This window comes from Salvelinus sp. IW2-2015, linkage group LG18, assembly GCF_002910315.2.
Source record: "Salvelinus sp. IW2-2015 linkage group LG18, ASM291031v2, whole genome shotgun sequence".
Classification (NCBI taxonomy): Eukaryota; Metazoa; Chordata; class Actinopteri; order Salmoniformes; family Salmonidae; genus Salvelinus; species Salvelinus sp. IW2-2015.
The window spans coordinates 49,205,546-49,225,564 of record NC_036858.1 but is presented as its reverse complement, the minus strand read 5'-3'; the positions used below and the strand labels follow the sequence as shown (position 1 = coordinate 49,225,564).

The 20,019-nt window shown below is 41.9% G+C and overlaps 1 protein-coding gene across 1 annotated transcript in view; it reads left to right on the top strand.

The window, feature by feature from the left end:
• Window positions 1-20,019, top strand: part of LOC111977944 (calcium-activated potassium channel subunit alpha-1a) — a 270,409-nt gene that overhangs the window by 190,815 nt on the left and 59,575 nt on the right. The window contains exons 9-18 of the mRNA XM_070448702.1: window positions 1,992-2,083; window positions 8,814-8,924; window positions 10,451-10,556; window positions 10,817-10,899; window positions 10,987-11,056; window positions 11,169-11,324; window positions 13,857-13,966; window positions 15,324-15,392; window positions 16,214-16,225; window positions 19,696-19,782. Of these exons, the coding sequence (XP_070304803.1) occupies window positions 1,992-2,083; window positions 8,814-8,924; window positions 10,451-10,556; window positions 10,817-10,899; window positions 10,987-11,056; window positions 11,169-11,324; window positions 13,857-13,966; window positions 15,324-15,392; window positions 16,214-16,225; window positions 19,696-19,782 (896 nt within the window). The remainder of the gene's footprint in view (window positions 1-1,991; window positions 2,084-8,813; window positions 8,925-10,450; window positions 10,557-10,816; window positions 10,900-10,986; window positions 11,057-11,168; window positions 11,325-13,856; window positions 13,967-15,323; window positions 15,393-16,213; window positions 16,226-19,695; window positions 19,783-20,019) is intronic.

Genomic DNA, 20,019 nt, shown 5'->3' with positions numbered 1-20,019 from the left:
ACTCATGTCTTGCTCCCCTCCCTATAGCTTGTGGGTTGTATTTGTCTGAAGAGTAGAATTATAAGATAATGTGCTAGCAGATTGATAATGCTGTTTTTGCTTCTTAAAGCAGTGTGTTGTTTCAGGACTACCCCCTTCCTCTCGTGTCCCTCCCCACTATTCCAACAAACACAGTGGCAGGAAGACCAGGCCTAGGCCAGCCTGAGTGATACCATAGCGACCGCAGCTCTTCACACTCTGACATTTAACCCCATTCAGAACAGCACCCCCTAGAGGAAAAGGGGCTCACTGCAGCTAAACAGACAAATGTTAGTTTAGACTGTTAGCCTGTAACTCGATCCATCTCATATGATCCAATAGAAGATGACCCCCAGCTGTTTRAGAGTGTGCCGTGTGGTCGTCATAGCGATGTGAAGAAAGAAAGAAAGAGTGTTACTCTGTCTGGAGGCTGTTTAGGTCTGGCAGCAGTAGGTCTGTTTCCTATCAGGAGTGCCATTAAATGACTCCATTGTGGTGATGCTGTAAACCCAGATCAAACTCAAAGCTGCGCTCACATCAACCTCACATCGTAACACATTATTTCCYCTGGATTTGGGTTTCGTGACTATATTGGCTTAGTAAAAGGTTAATGGATAAAACAGTAACGAAATAGCTCAATAGTTCATGGTTAGCTGAATAGTTCAGTTGGTAGAGTGTAGCTCAGTTGGTAGTGCATGGCGCTTGCAATGCCAGTGTTGTGGGTTCGATTCCCAAGGGGGTCCAGTATGGAAATGTAGGCTCTCACTACTGTAAGTCGCTTTGGATAAGAGCATCTGCTAAATGACTAAAATGTCAACATAAAAACTGTTAGCAAAAATCTCAACAGATAGTAGATAGCTAAACAGTTAGCAAAGACCTGAACAGTTAGTGGATAGCTAAACTGTTAGCAAAAGCTTGACACTTGGTGAATAGCTAGTTAACGTTATACGGTTAGTTAATGGCTCAAAACGGTTACAGAATACCTCAATAGATCATGGATAGCTGAACAGTTAGCACATAGCTCAACAGATAGTAGATAGCTAAACGGTTAGCAAACAGCTCAGTAGTTAGTGAACAGCTATAAGGTTAGCAAACTTCTCAAAGGTTGGTGGATAGCTAACGGTTAGCAAGCAACTCAACAGGTAGTGGGTAGTTAAATGGATAGCAACAATCTAGACAGTTCGCTAAACGGTTTACAAACAACACTTTGTGAATAACTAAACAGTTAGTGGGTAGATAAATGGCTAGTAAAAAGCTCAGCAGCTAAAGAGTTATCAAAAATGTCTAAACAGTGCTAGCGGGATATTGCTGTTGACATAGGCAGTTAAGAGAGAAGTACCTCCGGACAGGACAGGAGGCTGCAACTTTGCAAAATGCATCCAGCTCATTCCCACTGCCCTCCAAATGAGTCTTAATGTGTTTTGCAGCTGTGGACCATCAGGCCGGCCTGCTCAAATCAACCTGCCACATCATTGGTGTTTGTTGGACAAAACATGGCACATAGGGTTTTTTCCCCCTCTTCTCTTTGCTACTTCCAGATGTTTTAGATCCTATCACAGATCAACCGTTGTTGGACGGCTGTGGCAGTATTTACGCTTTATATTTTTTCTCCCCAAAACCCATGACCCTTAACTGGGGTTTTCTCAATTAAAATGTTTTCTTTCCTATTTTTACCCCCAAAATATTTAAAAAAAACTTTGATTGGGCAACGCATCTCACTATCTCTTAGTTTGTTATCTTCTTTAAAGTAACAGTGCTAAGTGAGAACTACGAGATAAACTTTTGGACACTATCATCCCCCCAGCTTTTCAGCATTTGCACATTTATTTGATATCTTAAGAAAAACACCCACCCCCCCTCCTCGCCAGAAATCTGTTTGGATTCAAGGGCCCGCTAGCCGACTCCCTCTCCACCTCCTCTATGGCGTAGTCTCTTTTTTTAGTCTCTTCTTCTGTCTCCCATCTTCTCCTTAGGCCATGTTTGCCAGCTACGTCCCTGAAATCATAGAGTTAATAGGAAACCGCAAGAAATATGGTGGTTCCTATAGTGCGGTTAATGGGAGAAAGTAAGTATTTTCCGGAAGGTTCTGCTGTCTTTCCTTGTACGCGGTAGAACCCTTTCTGCATGCCCTTTTCTTTTTTCTGTTTCATGCATGTAGGCCATGTTTGCTCGCTACGTGCCAGAAATTGCTGCTCTCATCCTTAATCGGAAGAAATACGGAGGGAGTTATAACTCAACACGAGGCAGAAAGTAAGTCCAAATCCAGTCAAGGTGTGGTTGTGTGACACAAGTGCTCCCCCTCAGGTTAAGAGTGATATGGGGGTTGATTCACCAAGTTACCATTACTTTAAAGTCACACTGCGTGACTGGAGACCTTGGCCATAAGGACACACATGTCCATGTCACTTTACTCTCTCTATTTCTCTCTCTCTCCCTGTCTTTCTTCTCTCCCTGTCTTTCTTCTCTCCCTGTCTTTCTTCTCTCGCTTTTTCGCTCTCTCGCTCTCTTTCTTTTGCTGTCTCTCTCATTGTCTCTCGCTGTCTCTCTTGCGCTCTCTCTTGTTCCCTCTCTCTCGATCTCTTGCTCTCTTTCTCTCTCCCTGTCTTTCTTCTCTCGCTCTCTTTCTCTTGTTCTCTCTCTCGATCACTCTCTCTTTCTCACTCTGTCCTTCACTCAGTGATTACCTGAAGTCCATCCTTGTGCTTTTGTTTTTTATTTTTACTTTGATACATCCTATGTGCTGCATTTTAATTTAATTTGAAAACTAGAGCTTTCATGACTACATTATAGACATATGCTATTAATATGTGATGATTTATTCCTAATTATGTACAGTACTGTTATGTGTTGTCCTACTTATTAATTCTGAGACCGTCCAATGACATTCCTCCTTCAATTGTGCTCTCACTAAGGAAGAATCAGGATCATGATGATACATCATTGTAAAATAACTAGTCATGAAACCCCTACTATCAGCTCTAAAAAGTACACGTTTCTGCTTCACAAGAAAATAGAAAAATACATTAATCCTCAACTGCATTATTATTGGTGGTCTTTTAGTAGCATCATCAATCTCAATGACCTTGCAGGATATGATTTCGTTTCTTGTTTTCATTTTGCTTGAGTTACTTCGATTAAGACATGTTTTTTAATATTTTTTATATATATTTTTTTGTTGCATCATTTATCTGCATGTTCTCTGTGACCTGAGCTCAGCTCAGTTGGCTTTTTCATGCTTCATGGTTCCCATGACAAACCTGACAAAAAGCTCAACTTCCTGTCTTGTCACCACCAGCCCCATCGCATCATCACTGTGTGACATGACTCTTATTAACCGCTCACTCGCATCATCTCTGCTCGACATGACTCTGGCCATGATCTTCAGTCAGCTCCCACACCCTGAATGCTGGATGCCTCGCTCTCATTGGAGGCTCGCGATTGCTCTTGGCTTGCTTTGCCCGCTTGGTTCTGTGGTGTCCCATTGTTTGGTTTGTGTGGCTGTAGTTGTGTGGGCAAGAGGTTGTGGTGTTGTGTGCGGTGGTGTGTGTGTGTATGTATGTGGACGTTCAGAACACAGGTTGTTGTGTTGTGTGTGTATGTACAGTGTGGCTGAGTCCCTGGTTCTGTGGCTCAAACCTTACTGGCTCAACAGCACATCACACAGACTAACTAACCTCTTAGTTAGACCCAGACTAACCCCACTGCTCCTAATAGTTTAGCTCAGCAGAATGAAGAGACTTCCTGCATCTCTCTCTCTCCCACCATCTTTATATGTTCTACCTTACTATTTTCTTCCTCTCCCGCTTTCTCTTCATTCTCTTTATCCTACTCTCCCTCATTCTCTCCTTTATCCCCCTTGATCTCTCTCTCTCTACCCCGTTTCCCGTCAGTGAGACAAGATTAACGAGATGTTATGTTTGGCTGGCGCCCTGTGTCTCCATTCACTGACAGGGTGTTGAGAGAAGGGTTTGTCAAAACTGCCTACTCCCCCTCTCGCCACCTTTCCCTCTTCCTCACTCCCCCTTTCACACACTCTCCCACTTTCCCTCTTTACTGTACCTCTCTCTCTCCCTCTCTCGCCATTTCTTGCTATCTCTCTCTCTCTCTCCCTCCCCCTCCTCCTTTTCCCTGGCTGTACTGTACATGTGGTAGTAATCGGGCCCCCAGTTCAGCCAGCCAAGCACAGAGGCTCAGACTGGCACAATGGTATGTGTATTGTTATGTTATATACTGTATGTATGGGTTCATACTTTATATGTACAGATCAAGATACATATACAAACACATTTGTCATAATGGTTTATTGTTTCATTATGGAGAGTATACTTTTTGGGCAAGGAAAAATCTAAACAAGTTAAGTTCACAAAACTGTGGGTTAGGAAGATGTCCAACTTCCAGTTAATATTATACATCTTCAAGTGGTTTATCTGTAGACATAGAATACAGTTTCATGACACACACACTCACACACACACACACACACACACACACACACACACACACACACACACACACACACACACACACACACACACACACACACAAGTCAGCGTAGTGACAGATCTCACGTCGCCTACACTGATGTCATAAAAACGAGCGTTCTGTTGGCTCTCGACTCACTGCACTCACAGCCTTGTGGTTCTTATTAGGGCTCTGTGGTTTCCATTAGCCCCCACTGAAACAGAGGGCCTGGTATGGAAACTGGGCTAAAACCTGGCTGAACCCTGCAGTACTCTGAATGTGTTAGTTCTCTGTGGGACTGTGAGGGCTTGCAGCCTGAGGTGTGGAGACCTGGAGACTCTCATCCCAAACAAACATATTATATAATATGTACAGGACGCATTAGGGAATTTAATGCACATTGTATTAACATAAATAAATACCATAATTAATGTGATACTGAACATGAATAAACTACATGAATAAACTACATGAGTAACATTAGAGTATGAATAAGATCTCCAGTATTCAGGTTAGATAGCATCCAAATATATCTTCCTTGTTTCTGTGGCAGAATGTATTTTTTATGCTACACCGTGTTTCACTAGTTACAGAGATATAGGCCGCTGTTGAATGAAAAACACAAGAGATATGTTGTTTTGTTGCCTTTCTTTCTGCATCCTACAGTATCAGCCAAAGGATCAGAGCGATATCAATGGTGTGGCCTCTGTTGCTGGTGTTTGAGCTGTCTGTTTGCTGTGGTGAAGTATTTGATGTGTTTCTGATGATATGGTTTGTTAGGTTGAAATCCTGCATGGTCTGTAATGCATGTTCTCGGACTTCCCTTGTGCATTTTCGTGTGATGCTGTGCACCTTCTATTGTGGCGCTTGGTATTTGTGTGTAATATTTTCTCATATGTTCTGTGCCACCGTGATTGTACACACAACTTGAGTTTTTGAGTTTGATATTTCATTGAGAAGTCCACGGTCGAATAAGCCTAAAGGAAGTTTTATATTTTTTTCAAACCAATGAATAGATTTTGAATTGTATCCTTACTACTCCTTAAATATATAGCCAAATACCTTCCTTGGCTTGGATACTGTGCTGTTGTTTATAATGCTAGCCCTGGCGCACCAATAGGCAAAATTATCAGTAGTCTGTCCATCCTGCAATGAAGTCAACTGAAGCATATATACTCACAACAATGGTTCCGCTTTAAAAATCATATGTACACTACCGTTCAAAAGTTTGGGGGCACTTGTTTTTGAAGGAAAACATTTTTTTTGTCCATTTAAAATAACATCAAATTGATCAGAAATACGGTGTAGACATTGTTAATGTTGTAAATGACTATTGTAGCTGGCCTTCTAGGCAGAGATCCTCTGTCCAGTGTCTGTGTTTTTTTGCCCATCTTAATCTTTAATTTTTATTGGCCAGTCTGAGATACTGTATGGCTATTCTTTGCAACTCTGCCTAGAAAGCCAGCATCCCAGAGTCGCCTGTTCACTGTTGACGTTGAGACCGGTGTTTTGCGGGTACTATTTAATAAAGCTGCCAGTTGAGGACTTGTGAGGCGTCTGTTTCTCAAACTAGAAACTCTTATGTACTTGTCTTCTTGCTCAATTGTGCACTGGGGCCTCCCACTCCCCTTTCTATTCTGGTTAGAGCCAGTTTGCGCTGTTCTGTGAAGGGAGTAGTACACAGCGTTGTACAAGATCTTCAGTTTCTTGGCAATTTCTCACATGGAATAGACTTTGTTTCTCAGAACAAGAATAGACTGATGAGTTTCAAAATAAAGTTCTTTGTTTCTGGCCCACAAATGCTGATGCTCAAGATACTCAACTAGTCTAAAGAAGGCCAGTTTTATTGCTTCTTTAATCAGGACAACAGTTTTCAGCTGTGCCAACATAATTGCAAAAGGTTTTTCTAATGATCAATTAGCCTTTTAAAATTATGAACTTGGATTAGCTAACACAACGTGCCATTGGAACAGAGGAGTGATGGTTGCTGATAATGGGCCTCTGTAAGCCTATGTAGATATTCCATTAAAAATCAGCCGTTTCCAGCTACAATAGTAATTTACAACATTAACAATGTCTACACTGTATTTCTGATCAATTTGATGTTATTTTAATGGACCAAAAAAGACATTTCTAAGTGACTCCACATTTCTGAATGGTAGTGTACATGGATACGAGATGTCTGAGATGAACTCGGTGTGTGTGTGTGTGTGTGTGTGTGTGTGTGAGTGTGAGTGAGAGTGTGTGAGTGCTCCCGCGCCTGTCTTAATGCGGAGCCACAATAAAGCCATTTACTACAATGCGCAAATCCCATATACTGTACTCAGCCTCTGAAGATGACTTCAGGACATTGGGAGTAGGAAAACATGACTGATGTTTTTGTCTCCCTGAATGGGACACATCATCTTCTGCCAATGGCTTTTGGCATCTCACTGAGACCTCTGCTCATCATCTGATCTCACCAGAGAGCTCACAGCCTCATCACATCGCTGAGTAGTTAGTCCAGGGCCCACCATGCAATCACCGCTGCTCTTCTAAACGCTTCATGGAATGAAGGCCAGATCTGTGAAAATCATTGTGTTCAATGGCTACCAGGCCATGTGTTGTCACCATGTCTACCAGGTCTCCACCAGATCATGTCTACTCCTTTCCTCTGGCCATGTCCACCTCAATCTGCTTCAGCCTGCATCAGTCTGCCTCAGCCTCAGTCTGCTTCAGTCCACTTAAGTATGCATCAGTCTGCTTTAGACCTCTTCAATGTGTTTCAGTGCCACTTTGGACACACTGATCTGGACTGGAACTCATATTGACTTCCTTACCGTTCATATTCACACAGCTGAGAGAATTCACTCACACTCTTACAGTCGAGTCTTTCATATACAACAGGAGTTCATGTATCATCCACTGGTCTCATCTTCTCCCAGAATGAGAGCATGGGTTTGGATCACTGTTTGTTTCCGTTAGAACAGATCGAGCCTAATGAGTTAGGTCTTGTATAGTGATCAGGCCAGACCACAATTCTGAGTCAGTAACCCAATGCACAGACAGTCTAACTGCTCCACCAATCGCATACAGGGACAGAGCTGCAGAAGCGAATTGTCATCTGGCATCTCTTGTCTTGTGGCATCTCTTGAATAGAGACATTGTAATTACACAGATTGTCTTACAGGTCTTTTTAGGGCAATTAGGGTAGCTCGTCGTCTCTGTGTCCAATTTAATCCCCTTGATGACAAGAAGCTGGACTCAACAAAAGCATGTTTGGGTTTCTCTTTATTTGAGGTGTGACGTCGGACATTGGCTCGACGACGTTGAGTTGGTTTTTCCTACCGCAGTACAAATGAGACCTTTGGTAAAGCTGAACGGTTCAAACTGTCTTTAATCCTGTGGATTAGTTTGATTATGTAGTGTATCAACATACTACTTTAACTATGGAGGCATTGGGAAATCCAGCCCTAGGCAGCTTGCAAAATCTGTGCTTTGTGCTGGAGAACAGAACTAAATAATACATATTTTGAGTAACCTGAACAGGCTTGATATGTTACAGAGATCTGTGTTCAAACTGACTCAAATCTACTCTGGTATGAGGGAAGATCCTATGTGAGTATTACTGTGAACCCCGCTATCTGAGAGCCTCTCTCTCTGGAGTGTATCATCACCATCTGACACTGGAGCACAGAGTGGAACCATGGGACAAACAAGGTCACGACCCCAGTCATGACCCCAGTCCGATCTATCCCCTATCTTTCTAAATCCATCTTCCTCCCGAAGTCAGCAGTGCTCTATGTCTGACATAGAACTCTACTTCACTTAAACACACTATCCTGCCATCCACACGTCAACCAGCCTGAAGTTCTGTTTAGAGGTCCTGTCAGCCGCAGACCAAGAAACCACTTTAGAAGGCTTTTAGTAATGCATTGTATGAAAGCGTGCGTGTATCCATGTACATGTGTTTGTCAACATGTATTCGGCTCTCAGAGGGACGGATGACAATCTAAACCAGAATGTGTACTGTAGGATTATATTTTAGGTCTCCTTAAAGTGGTTCAAAGTTCAGGGTTTGGTTGCACACGTCATGTTGGATTTTTCCATACAAGGAGGGGAAACTACGTTTTCACTCTGGTGGGGATTTGTTTTCTTTTACTGAAAAAAAAMCACCACCAAAAGTCATGTCTACTTTTCTGAATACATTTTTCTGACACAAATAGTTTTTTATTGGGAATTAGAGTTGAGAGTGCTTTGGTATGATGTGTGTGTTCTATTCGAGGCATTCCTGTGTTAGTTGTGATTTATGTTGCCTTGCTCAAGTTGATTTCACCCCCCCCCCCTTTCTCCAGGCACATTGTGGTCTGTGGTCATATAACGCTCGAAAGTGTCTCCAACTTCCTCAAAGACTTCCTACACAAGGACAGGGATGATGTCAATGTAGAAATTGTTTTTCTCCATAAGTAAGTACATGTTTCACTCCCTGACTTTAAACCATTACATAGCATAGTTAAACATGAAATAATATAAACATAAAGCATAGGAAAATGTATTTTTCTCTATTCTTTCTCTCATGAYCCCCCCCCCAATTTAAAAAATAAAAWAAAATAAAAAATGTGGGGTCTAATGTATTTCTAAAGTATGCATAAAATATCTACACTATATATACAAAACTATGTGGACACCCCTTCAAATTAGTGGATTCGGATAATTCAGCCACAACCGTTGCTGTTAGGTGTATAAAATCGAACACACAGCCATGCAATCTCCATAGACAAACATTGGCAGTAGAATGGCTCGTACTGAAGAGCTCAGTGACTTTCAACGTGGCACCGTCATAGGATGCCACCTTTCCAACAAGTCAGTTCGTCAAATTTCTGCCCTGTTAGACCTTCCCCGATCAGCTGAAAGTGGTGATATTGTGAAGTGGAAACGACTAAGAGCAACAACGGTTCAGYTGCAAAGTGGTGAGCCACACAAGCTCACAGAACAGGACTGCTGAGTGCAGAAGCGCGAAGCACGTAAAAATCATCTGTCCTCGGTTGCAACACTCACTACGAGTTACAAACTGCCTCTGGCAGCAAAGTCAGCACAATAACTGTTCGACGGGAACTTCATGAAATGGGTTTCCAGAGCAGCCGCACACAAGCCTAAGATCACCATGCGCAATGCCAAGCGTCGGCTAGAGTGGTGTAAAGCTCGCTGGAGTGGCGTAAAGCTCGCCGATGTGTGATGAATCACACTTCACCATCTGGCAGTCCGATGGACGAATCTGGGTTTGGTGGATGCCAGGAGAACGCTACCTGCACGGATGCATAGTGCCAACTGTAAAGTTTGGTGGAGTAATAATGGTCTGGGGMTCTTTTTCATGGTTCGGGCTAGGTCGCTTAGTTACAGTGCAGGGAAATCTTAACGCTACAGCATACACTGACATTCTAGATGATTCTGTGCTTCCAACTTTGTGGCAACAGTTTGGGGAAGGCCCTTTCCTGTTTRCATGACAATGCCCCTGTGCACAAAGCGAGGTCAATACAGAAATGGTTTGTCGAGATCGGTGTGGAAAAACTTGATTGGCCTTTGGGATGAATTGGAACGCCGACTGCAAGCCAGGCCTAATCACACAACATCAGTGCCCGACCTCACTAATGCTCTTGTGGTTGAATGGAAGCAAGTCCCCACACCAATGTTCCAACATCTAGTGGAAAGCCTTCCCAGAAGAGTGGAGGCTGTTATAACAATGAAGGGGKATCCAACTCCATATTAATGCCCATGATTTTGGAATGAGATGTTTGACTAGCAGGTGTCCACATACTTCTGGTCATGTCTTTTTTATGAGATCCAACCCCTTGATTGAGTACAGTACAGAACACACTGCTTGTGAGTCACTCGGAAAGAGTTTCTGCTTCATTAGTTAAAAACTTCAAATCCCAACATGTATATGTCCTTGCACTCTCTTTCTCTTTCACTCTCTCACTCTCTGTTCCTGTAGTATTTCCCCTAATCTTGAGCTGGAAGCCTTGTTCAAACGCCACTTTACCCAAGTGGAGTTCTACCAGGGATCTGTTCTCAACCCTCACGATCTGGCCCGAGTGAAGGTACTGTACTAGCATGTACTGCTGTTATAAATCGTATTACACCGTACTGTAGTTACAGGGTGAAAGGCTGTGCGTGAAAACAAGAAAATACTAAAAAGGCCAATGCTCCTGATCCCACCATCTAAGAGTGACAACGTTTCAATCCAAGTTGGACCTTTGCTTTGACCTGACGAAGATCAATCTTGGGTTGAAATATGAATATTTGAAGGTGAGAGGGTTTCTGCTGTGTATTCTCTAACTCTTTATCGTTCTCTGTATAGATTGAGTCAGCAGACGCCTGTCTGATTCTGGCTAATAAATACTGTCCAGATCCCGATGCTGAAGATGCCTCTAACATCATGAGGTAATGATGATGATGATAATGATGATAAAAAATCTGGAGAGAGGACTGTTTACAGTATGTGTTCAATATATTTTTTTGAATTTGTAGGGTCATCTCTATCAAGAACTATTCCCCCAAGATACGAATTATCACTCAAATGTTACAATACCATAACAAGGTAGGGTCAGCACATCACTCCTACGCTTCCTGCAATGATAAACATAATGATAACTATGGTTCAAACGTCTTTGGRGAAGGGAGATGTGTAATATGTGTGTGTGTGTGTGTAGGCTCACCTGCTCAACATTCCTAGCTGGAACTGGAAGGAGGGTGATGATGCGATCTGTCTAGCAGAGCTGAAGGCTGGCTTCATAGCTCAGAGCTGTCTGGCCCAGGGCCTCTCCACCATGCTGGCCAATCTCTTCTCCATGAGGTCTTTCATCGAGGTAACGTTGATACAACATTAACATGACATTTTCACAATTATCTCTTTCATCAACCTAACAATGTCAGTAAGGGAACATTAGCACAAATTATTTGACGCAATGTCAGTACGGTAACATTAACGCAACCTTTTCACAATGTCTGTCATCGAGATAACGTTGACACAATAACAGTAAGGTAACATTAAGGCCTAGATTCAATCTGGTCCGCAGAAGATCCACGTTATAGCATGATTGACATTTAAGGGTCATTTCCGTTTGAGCCATGCAGTGTTTAAGGTGAATGCGGTCTCCGCAAACTAGTAAACGTTGCCTTTAAAATAGCCGAAAAGGGGTGATGGGATTGAATCTAGCCCTAACACAACCTTTTCACAATGAGGTCTGTCATAAGAGGTAACATTGACACAATAACAGTAAGGTAACATTAACACAACCTTTTCACAATGATCTCTTTCATTTAGGTAACATTTACAGAATGTCAGTAAGGTAACATCAACACAACCTGTTCACAATGTTGTTTTACTTTGGTATTTACTGTAGTACTACAGGATAGATACTGTAAGTGATTCCATGGGAGGACTGAGCTCTGGTCTGCTGAGTGAGACATCTCTGAGGGAGTGTTATCATTCAGAATCGTAACGGTCTTTCAGTCAGTCTGGTTTATCGTATATAATCTGTAGGATCCTTGGCACTCAGCATTGCAGAGGTGCTCCTCTATATGAAAGAGCTGGTCTTCTTGTCGTAAAGATGATGGAGAAGTTTATAATGAGCGGACTGACGAGGTCAGGATGGAGAAGAAACATCTGCTGGCCATATTTCCTGTATGAAAACATAGACTAAGAAATGTAGAAAAGATGGACTATCGACGCTAAAACATAAACGGGGATCTAAGCTGTGAATGAAAAGGCATTGCCCTCGTTAAAGAGGGATTTAAAACGTTCGGCTTTCATCATCTACCATATGACAGCTGCAAAGCTTTCAGGAAACTCATCCCTCATCGTCTATGGCAGCTCAGTGGATATGATGTAGCCTGCATGAACATCTGACAAAGAAGGGAGGAATCACTTCACATGAGAGGAAGAAATGAAGACCTACAGTATTATTGTTACCATTATTTGATGAGTTGTGAAGCGGTACAGCCCTAGTCAGTCAGAACTCATGCTAGGCCAAGMCTAGTGAAACAACTTGTACATGATATACTGTCACCAAGTCAGCATGCCTTTGCTTCACTCAAAGTTGGTAGTTTTTCAACAAAAACAGTCAACTAAAACGCTATATTCAAACCATACCATCTCTGGTTTAATAGCAGGATGAATACACACGGAATACTCTATATTATTAAAATAGTTGGCAACAGAAAGTCGATGTCAAAATGAATGACCGAAGAACATTAAATTATTTGAAATCTATCATAAATGCTAATATGATCCATTTTGAATGGCACCATTGTGCGGTTGAGAGAGGACAGGAGTAATTAAAATAGTTATGTAATAGAGGTGGCCTCTTCTGATTCTGTCAGCATGCCTTAGACTTAGAGACCTCCATAAACATATGAACCTAAAGGCACAACGCTAGAAACGGAATGCTTATAGTGCATGGTGGGTTGCACTTGAGGACCGATTATTGTGAGGCTTCTTAACGAGGTGAAGAGTGATGTGTCCGACAGCTTTTCTCAGCACAACTCTTACTAGGTAATTACAGAGTATGCGTTCCAAATGGCACCCTATTCACAATTTAGTGCACTACTTTTGACCAGGGCCCATAGCGCTATATAGGGAATAGGGTGCCTTTTGGTACACATCATGGAGAAATAGGTCAGTTCTGACACATTCATCTGCAGACGTCTGTAATGAGCCTGTGTGTGAATGGGAAAGGAGGGATGTCTGGTCAGATCTGGATGAAGTTCATCAGGCCTTGTTTTGTTACCAGGGTGATAATAGTCCGTCGTCATGGCAATTTGTCGTCACAGGTGATTGAAACAGGAAGAGAACCAGAAAGTTAGTGAAAGGTGCTAATGAGAGACCCAAAAATACACGCATACGCACACGCACACACACACACACAATATAATGGATGCCATCTCCGCAGGATCCCCTCGAATAGTGTTCCCCTAAAGATGCCTGACCAATTGCTCTTACCCCAAACAGGCGAGGCGTGTGTGTGTGTTAGTTATAGAGGAAGTGTGTTCTGAGTCCCATATTAAAGCCTGTATAGCAGTCAGGATGGGGTGGAGTTATGATAAAGAGACATGGAGACCGTTTCATAATGGGTCTAAGGATCTGAGTGTGTCTGCAGTTCATCAAAGGTCTTCTCCATCACTAAGAGACTGCTAATGAGGATGGACTTATAAAGGGCTTATAAGGGGCTTATAACTGTGCTCAAGTTACTACTATACACATTTTCCATTTGTATATGTATTTATATGTATCTTTACGTATTTATATATGTATTTATATGTATCTTTACGTATTTATATATGTATTTATATGTATCTTTACGTATTTATATATGTATGTTGTGCTTGTTGCTTCTCAGATTGAAGAGGATACGTGGCAGAAGTACTATTTAGAAGGGGTAGCTAATGAGATGTACACAGAGTATCTGTCCAGTGCCTTTGTGGGGCTCTCCTTCCCAGCAGTCTGTGAGTAAGTATGACACACCACAGTGATCTAGTCCTTGGGCCGGTATGGGTAACTCTCTGCTACAACCACTGTTCTGTCCCTGGTACTGCTACAACCGCTGTTCTGTCCCTGGTACTGCTACAACCGCTGTTCTGTCCCTTGGTACTGCTAACAACCGCTGTTCTGTCCCTGGTACTGCTACAACCACACGGTCTGTTCCCTGGTACTGCTACAACCGCTTCTGTCCCTGGTACTGCTACAACCACTGTTCTCCCTGGTACTGCTACAACCGCTGTTCTGTCCCTGGTACTGCTACAAACCGCTGTTCTGTCCCTGGTACTGCTACAACCACTGTTCTGTCCCTGACCTGCTAAACCACTGTTCTGTCCCTGGTACTGCTACAACCGCTGTTCTGTCCCTGGTACTGCTACAACCGCTGTTCTGTCCCTGTACTGCTACAACCACTGTTCTGTCCCTGGTACTGCTAAACCACTGTTCTGTCCCTGTTACTGCTACAACCACTGTTCTGTCCCTGGTACTGCTACAACCACTTTCTGTCCCTGGTACTGCTACAAACCGCTGTTCTGTCCCTGGTACTGCTACAACCACGTGTTCTGTCCCTGGTACTGCTACAACCACTGTTCTGTCCCTGGTACTGCTACAACCGCTGTTCTGTCCCTGGTACTGCTACAACCACTGTTCTGTCCCTTGTCTGCTACTACCGCTGTTCTGTCCCTGGTACTGCTACAACCGCTGTTCTGTCCCTGGTACTGCTACAACCGCTGTTCTGTCCCTGGTACTGCTACAACCGCTGTTCTGTCCCTGGTACTGCTACAACCACTGTTCTGTCCCTGTACTGCTTACAACCACTGTTCTGTCCCTGGTACTGCTACACCGCTGTTCTGTCCCTGGTACTGCTACAACCGCTGTTCTGTCCCTGGTACTGCTACAAACCACTGTTCTGTCCCTGGTACTAGCTACAACCACTGTTCTTGTCCCTGGTACTGCTACAACCACTGTTCTGTCCCTGGTACTGCTTACAACCACTGTTCTGTCCCTGGTACTGCTACAACAAACGCTGTTCTGTTCCCTGTACTGCCTACAACCGCTGTTCTGTCCCTGGTACTGCTACAACCACTGTTCTGTCCCTGGTACTGCTACAACCGCTGTTCTGTCCCTGGTACTGCTACAACTGCTGAAGAATAGTTGGTAGATAGAGGAGGACAATGACATTAAGAGTAAATTAATATAAAAGAAAAGTAACATTTTAATTTGAAACTATTGGTAATGTTGAAATAGTAGCTTTATAATGTAGAACCTTGAAGAGGCATACCCTTGCCTTACAATCCTCTGTGTGTGTCTGTGTGTCTGTCTGTGTCAGGCTGTGCTACGTGAAGCTGAAGCTGTTGCTTATCGCCATCGAGAACAAGTCGGAGCTGGGAGAGAGCAGGTTTGTGTCTCTGTTTTTCTCTCTGTTTCTCTCTGTGTTGTACAGGACTACATGGCTGCTCTTGTTCTGTGTATCACCACTGGACCTCTCTGTCTGTAACATCCCAGAACCTTTTTAAATCTTAGGATGTCTTTCAAGATTTATCTGTAAATAGTTGTCTCTGTGTTGAACCATGAAAACCATTAACGCTCTATGGTACTATTAACTTGTTAACTATTAACATGAAATACTACTTACTATATTTCGCTTACCATAAATTGCTAAATCCCACCCACCCCAACTCCAACAGCAGTGTGAACTGGTTTTGTGCAAATAATGCGTTTATAGTAGTTGTTTTAGTTTAGTTTTTACTATATTATGAAATCACTATAGAAGAAGTAATGTCTAACTAACTTGTTATATATTTTGAAAAACACTTATTTTAAAACTTTCTCTCAGCCTTTTTGTAGTGTGCTTGCACCTGGACATGGTATAGTGAGGCATTTCTTTTGGTCATGCCAGGCTTTTTTCCACTACATAGTGCCACCATTCTCAGTGCCATCTGAACTGCATATCTCTCTGATAGCAGAAGTCAATTATTTCACAGATGCAATATGTGTAACAAGATCAGCTCTTCTAGATCTTCAACCTTCTGGTTTACTAAGTGATATGAAGGTCTTCACCTTTTTCACAGAGTGCTACAGCAAGCACTTTCATTTCCCCATCAGAAGGTAGAAGGACAGCACATTGAGACATATTGAGACACATAATATGATTTTTCATCTCTCCTTTTATGTTAATAACAACTGTTTGATTTGAGGTTGTTTTCTTGTTGTTTGCAGAAGCCGAAAGCGGTATGCCCTCTTCCTTATCTTTCCCTCCAAAGTTCAACCCTATCGCCACCACTTTAGAGCTTCTGACTTTGGGTCATGTTTCCTAAGGATCCATTTCCAAACCCTATATCAAAATGGGCCAATGTCTCACTCTATCTTTGATTGTGTTCCTTGTGCCTAATGCACTAACTTCTTTGCAGGCAGAGAGAGGATAGTTGAATTTGACTCGTTTGTAACTCTTGTTGATTTGTCTGATGTTGTCGACGTGCCCAGGCTAACACCATCTCCTCCATTTTTACCTCCTGTTTTGAGTTTCTTTCTGTCTCTCTTAATTTGTCTCTCACTTCAGTTCTTTTTCAGTGTCCTCAGTCAGTCGTAACTGTGTGTGAACTTTGCCAAACTGATTATAATTTTATTTTGGGTGTTTCTTTATTTTTGTGCTATGCTCATCATCACAACACTACTTCATATTATTATAGTTTTGATAGTGTCATCTCACGTATCAGTCAGGAAACAGATTGTTGATGTCTGAACCCCAGAAGGGTTTATGATGGATAAGGCTATTGTTGATTGTTTGCACATTTCTGCAATATTATGGAATCGATGGATTGATTATGTCATTGCAGTTTCACACAAATGCATGTTTTATAGATTTTTACGATACCAACAGCATTTATTAAGCCATGTCATATCTTATTCAAGGCATGGGACCATTGACTTTGGATAACTTAATATTTATCCAGTGGAGTTTTTAGGCCACGTTTTCCATGGGTGCTGCAAATCATCTTCATACTTGCATTTCATCCCTTTCTTACTGTTTTGTCATATGTGTGTGGATACTGTTTGCTTTCTGTGCGTTCGTGTGCGTGCGTGTGTGTGTAAGCTTGTGTGTGTCTCAGTCACCATGTACCCCCATACCTGTGAGTCTCTGAGTAGATGTTATCAAGTGAGGTCACTTTCTGTCAGTTTGGTGTTTAAGAAAACAATCCAACTGCACAGAAGTTACTGCAACAGTCTGCATCTACGTACCTGTCTCTTTATCTGTACTGCAGTGGCTATGCCTGGTCTGTTTTACAAGTGTCCTACTCACTCTGTTTGGTAACTGCATGTAATAACACTCTATCATATGGGATGCTTGCCTTGTTGCTCACAATATGAGGTTTTGATACAGTTTGGGCCTCTATACATAATTGGAGAAAATGACATTTTGTTTCATTTCTTAGTTATTAGATCTGAAATGTGTAAACTATGTGAAATCTCAGATTTGGGCAGCAATGTGTTTTTTTGTAGTGGCTTTGTTAGTTTATTTTGTATTTTTCTGAAACAGCATGTCAAACGTGATTCCTGTTTTCTACTCTGGGGCCATTCTATCTGACATAAAGCTCAATAGGGCAACTCTAAACTTAAGTTTAGCAGAATATCATGTTATTTTGCTGTTGCTATTGATTACAGCTTTATAATTGATCCAATCTCCCCCTTATTGTTTAAGTATGTTGTTTGTAGAGCCCAGAGGAAAGATTTTTTTTAATCATTTGCAAATTAGTCTGTAGTTTTCAGCTGCTCTCAGCTATTTTCTGAGCCTGCGTGCACTTTTACACAGTATAATGTTGGTATAGACAAATTGTCTAAAATCTGTCTAAACAGTACCAAAGTACCAAAAACGAACCTTTAATGTATGAAGGCCGAACATTGAATGACAGTGAATAATTAATCAATTAAAGAGTTGGTAAAATGAAGTATTAGTGAATTAAAGAGTTGGTAAAGTAAAATAACGTATTAGTAAATTAAAAGGTGAATATAGTAGAATCAGGTATTAGCGAGTCAGTCAAGCATAAAACTTTAAAGTACAATGAAGTATTAGTAAAACACAGCATTAGTAAAATGAAGCCTTAGTAAAGTATAATAAAGCCTTAGTAAAGTAAACTATTGGCAAAGTATAGTATTCATAAAATAAGAAGTAAAATATTTGTTAAGTATTATCAAAATAAGTTAGGAAAGTATTTCTAAAGTAAAGTATTATTAATTTCCCTTTCGTCTGGGCTCGGAGGCCAGGGGTGTCGTCCCCTGACTGTCGGTCTGTGTGTTCCGTTTGTTAGTCTGTCTGCACTCCCATCATTGATGATTCCTACCCACAGGTAACCATTAATGAACTGGGCGTATGTGCGTGTGTGTCGTCCACTCTCGTCTGTCTAATTCAGGGGGAATGATACAGCCAGTCCATACAGGCACCCTACACACACAAACACCATCCAAATCTACATTATCTTCTTTACTGTAGACGTATGTTTGAGGATACAGTTTTAGGGTCGGTGAGGTTAGGGGTTACAGTGTTAGGGGTCAGAATGAATTTGAGTATGAATATTACTTATCCATTAGATAACATTACATGGCCATTTCCCTCAGCTTCTTGGTTATTAATTTGTTCCCCCTGATAAATCAACATGGACACTGATAATGTAAAGAAAAAATGTATATCATATCACATTTCTTAGCTCAAATACCCTAAATCAGTACTGTAGCAGTACTATAACAATACTATAATACCCTTAAGCAGTGCTATAACAATACTATAATACCCTAAAGCAGTACTGTAGCAGTACTATAACAATACTATAATACCCTTAAACAGTGCTATAACAATGCTATAATACCCTTAAGCAGTGCTATAACAATACTATACTACACCAAAGCAGTACTGTAGCAGTACTATAACAATACTATAATACACTAAAGCAGTACTGTAGCAGTACTATAACAATACTATAATACACTATATAACAACACTTAAGCCTATAGGAGATGGTTCCTATTCCTCTGTAGTCTTAGTCCGAGGGCTGTTCATTCCCTTGTCTTCCACTGTCCAGTACTAACCCAGGTAACAGTATCTAACTGTAGTGTAACACGCCCGTTACATCATTCTGATAGCTGATTGGCTCTGACTTCTGAGACTGAAACCACTCCATAACAACAATTTTAATTATTTCTGCCCCCCCCCTCCCACATCCCTACTAACCCTGCCCCAAAACCCCATCCAAGCCAATCAGAACCATGGTGAAAAATAAAATAATTAAAATGTACAAACCAACTCATGCTGTTGCACATTCTGTCCATCTGTGTGAGTAGCCTCAGAGAAGGTGGCTGAACATGGAAACAATGGAAGAAGCAAGGTGTTTTTCGACACAATAACACTTGAACAAATACTCACCTCCATACAGTGGCCTACTAGCTCACACTGATAGCATTTACAGTACTTCCATTCCATACCACTCTCCAAACAAAGCAACTGGAGACTGCAGAAGCTATGATTCCTTTGACCAATCCAATCAGGCCATTCTATATCTCTGGCTGTAGTAGTGTAGCTCCAGCTAGAGGGTTGATGGTGGGTGTGTGTGTGTGTGTACCATTCCTCGTGATTAGCGTGTGAGTGTGACTCTTAACGGCCGTAACAGCGCCTACAGAGCGTGATGTCATCTATCTCTCCCATTACCCAGCATCCTCATCAACCCGGGGAACCACGTAAAGATGCAGGAAGGAACTCTGGGGTTCTTCATCGCCAGTGACGCCAAAGAAGTAAAGAGGTAATGGCAGAAAAAGGCCACAGTCTCAGTTTAAGGCCTTGTCTGTGTTTTCTATCTTCACCCTCTTGGTGGCTAAAAAAGTCACCATACTGTACAAAGCGATTAGACATTAAACTCCTAGAAATATCATTGGTAAAAGTAAAAGCCAGCTGGTAAAAGCCAGCTCACAGCTCAACCTGGTGGAATGGGTAGAACTCAATTGGTGTAAGTTGCAAACCAAGATAATAAGTGTCTATG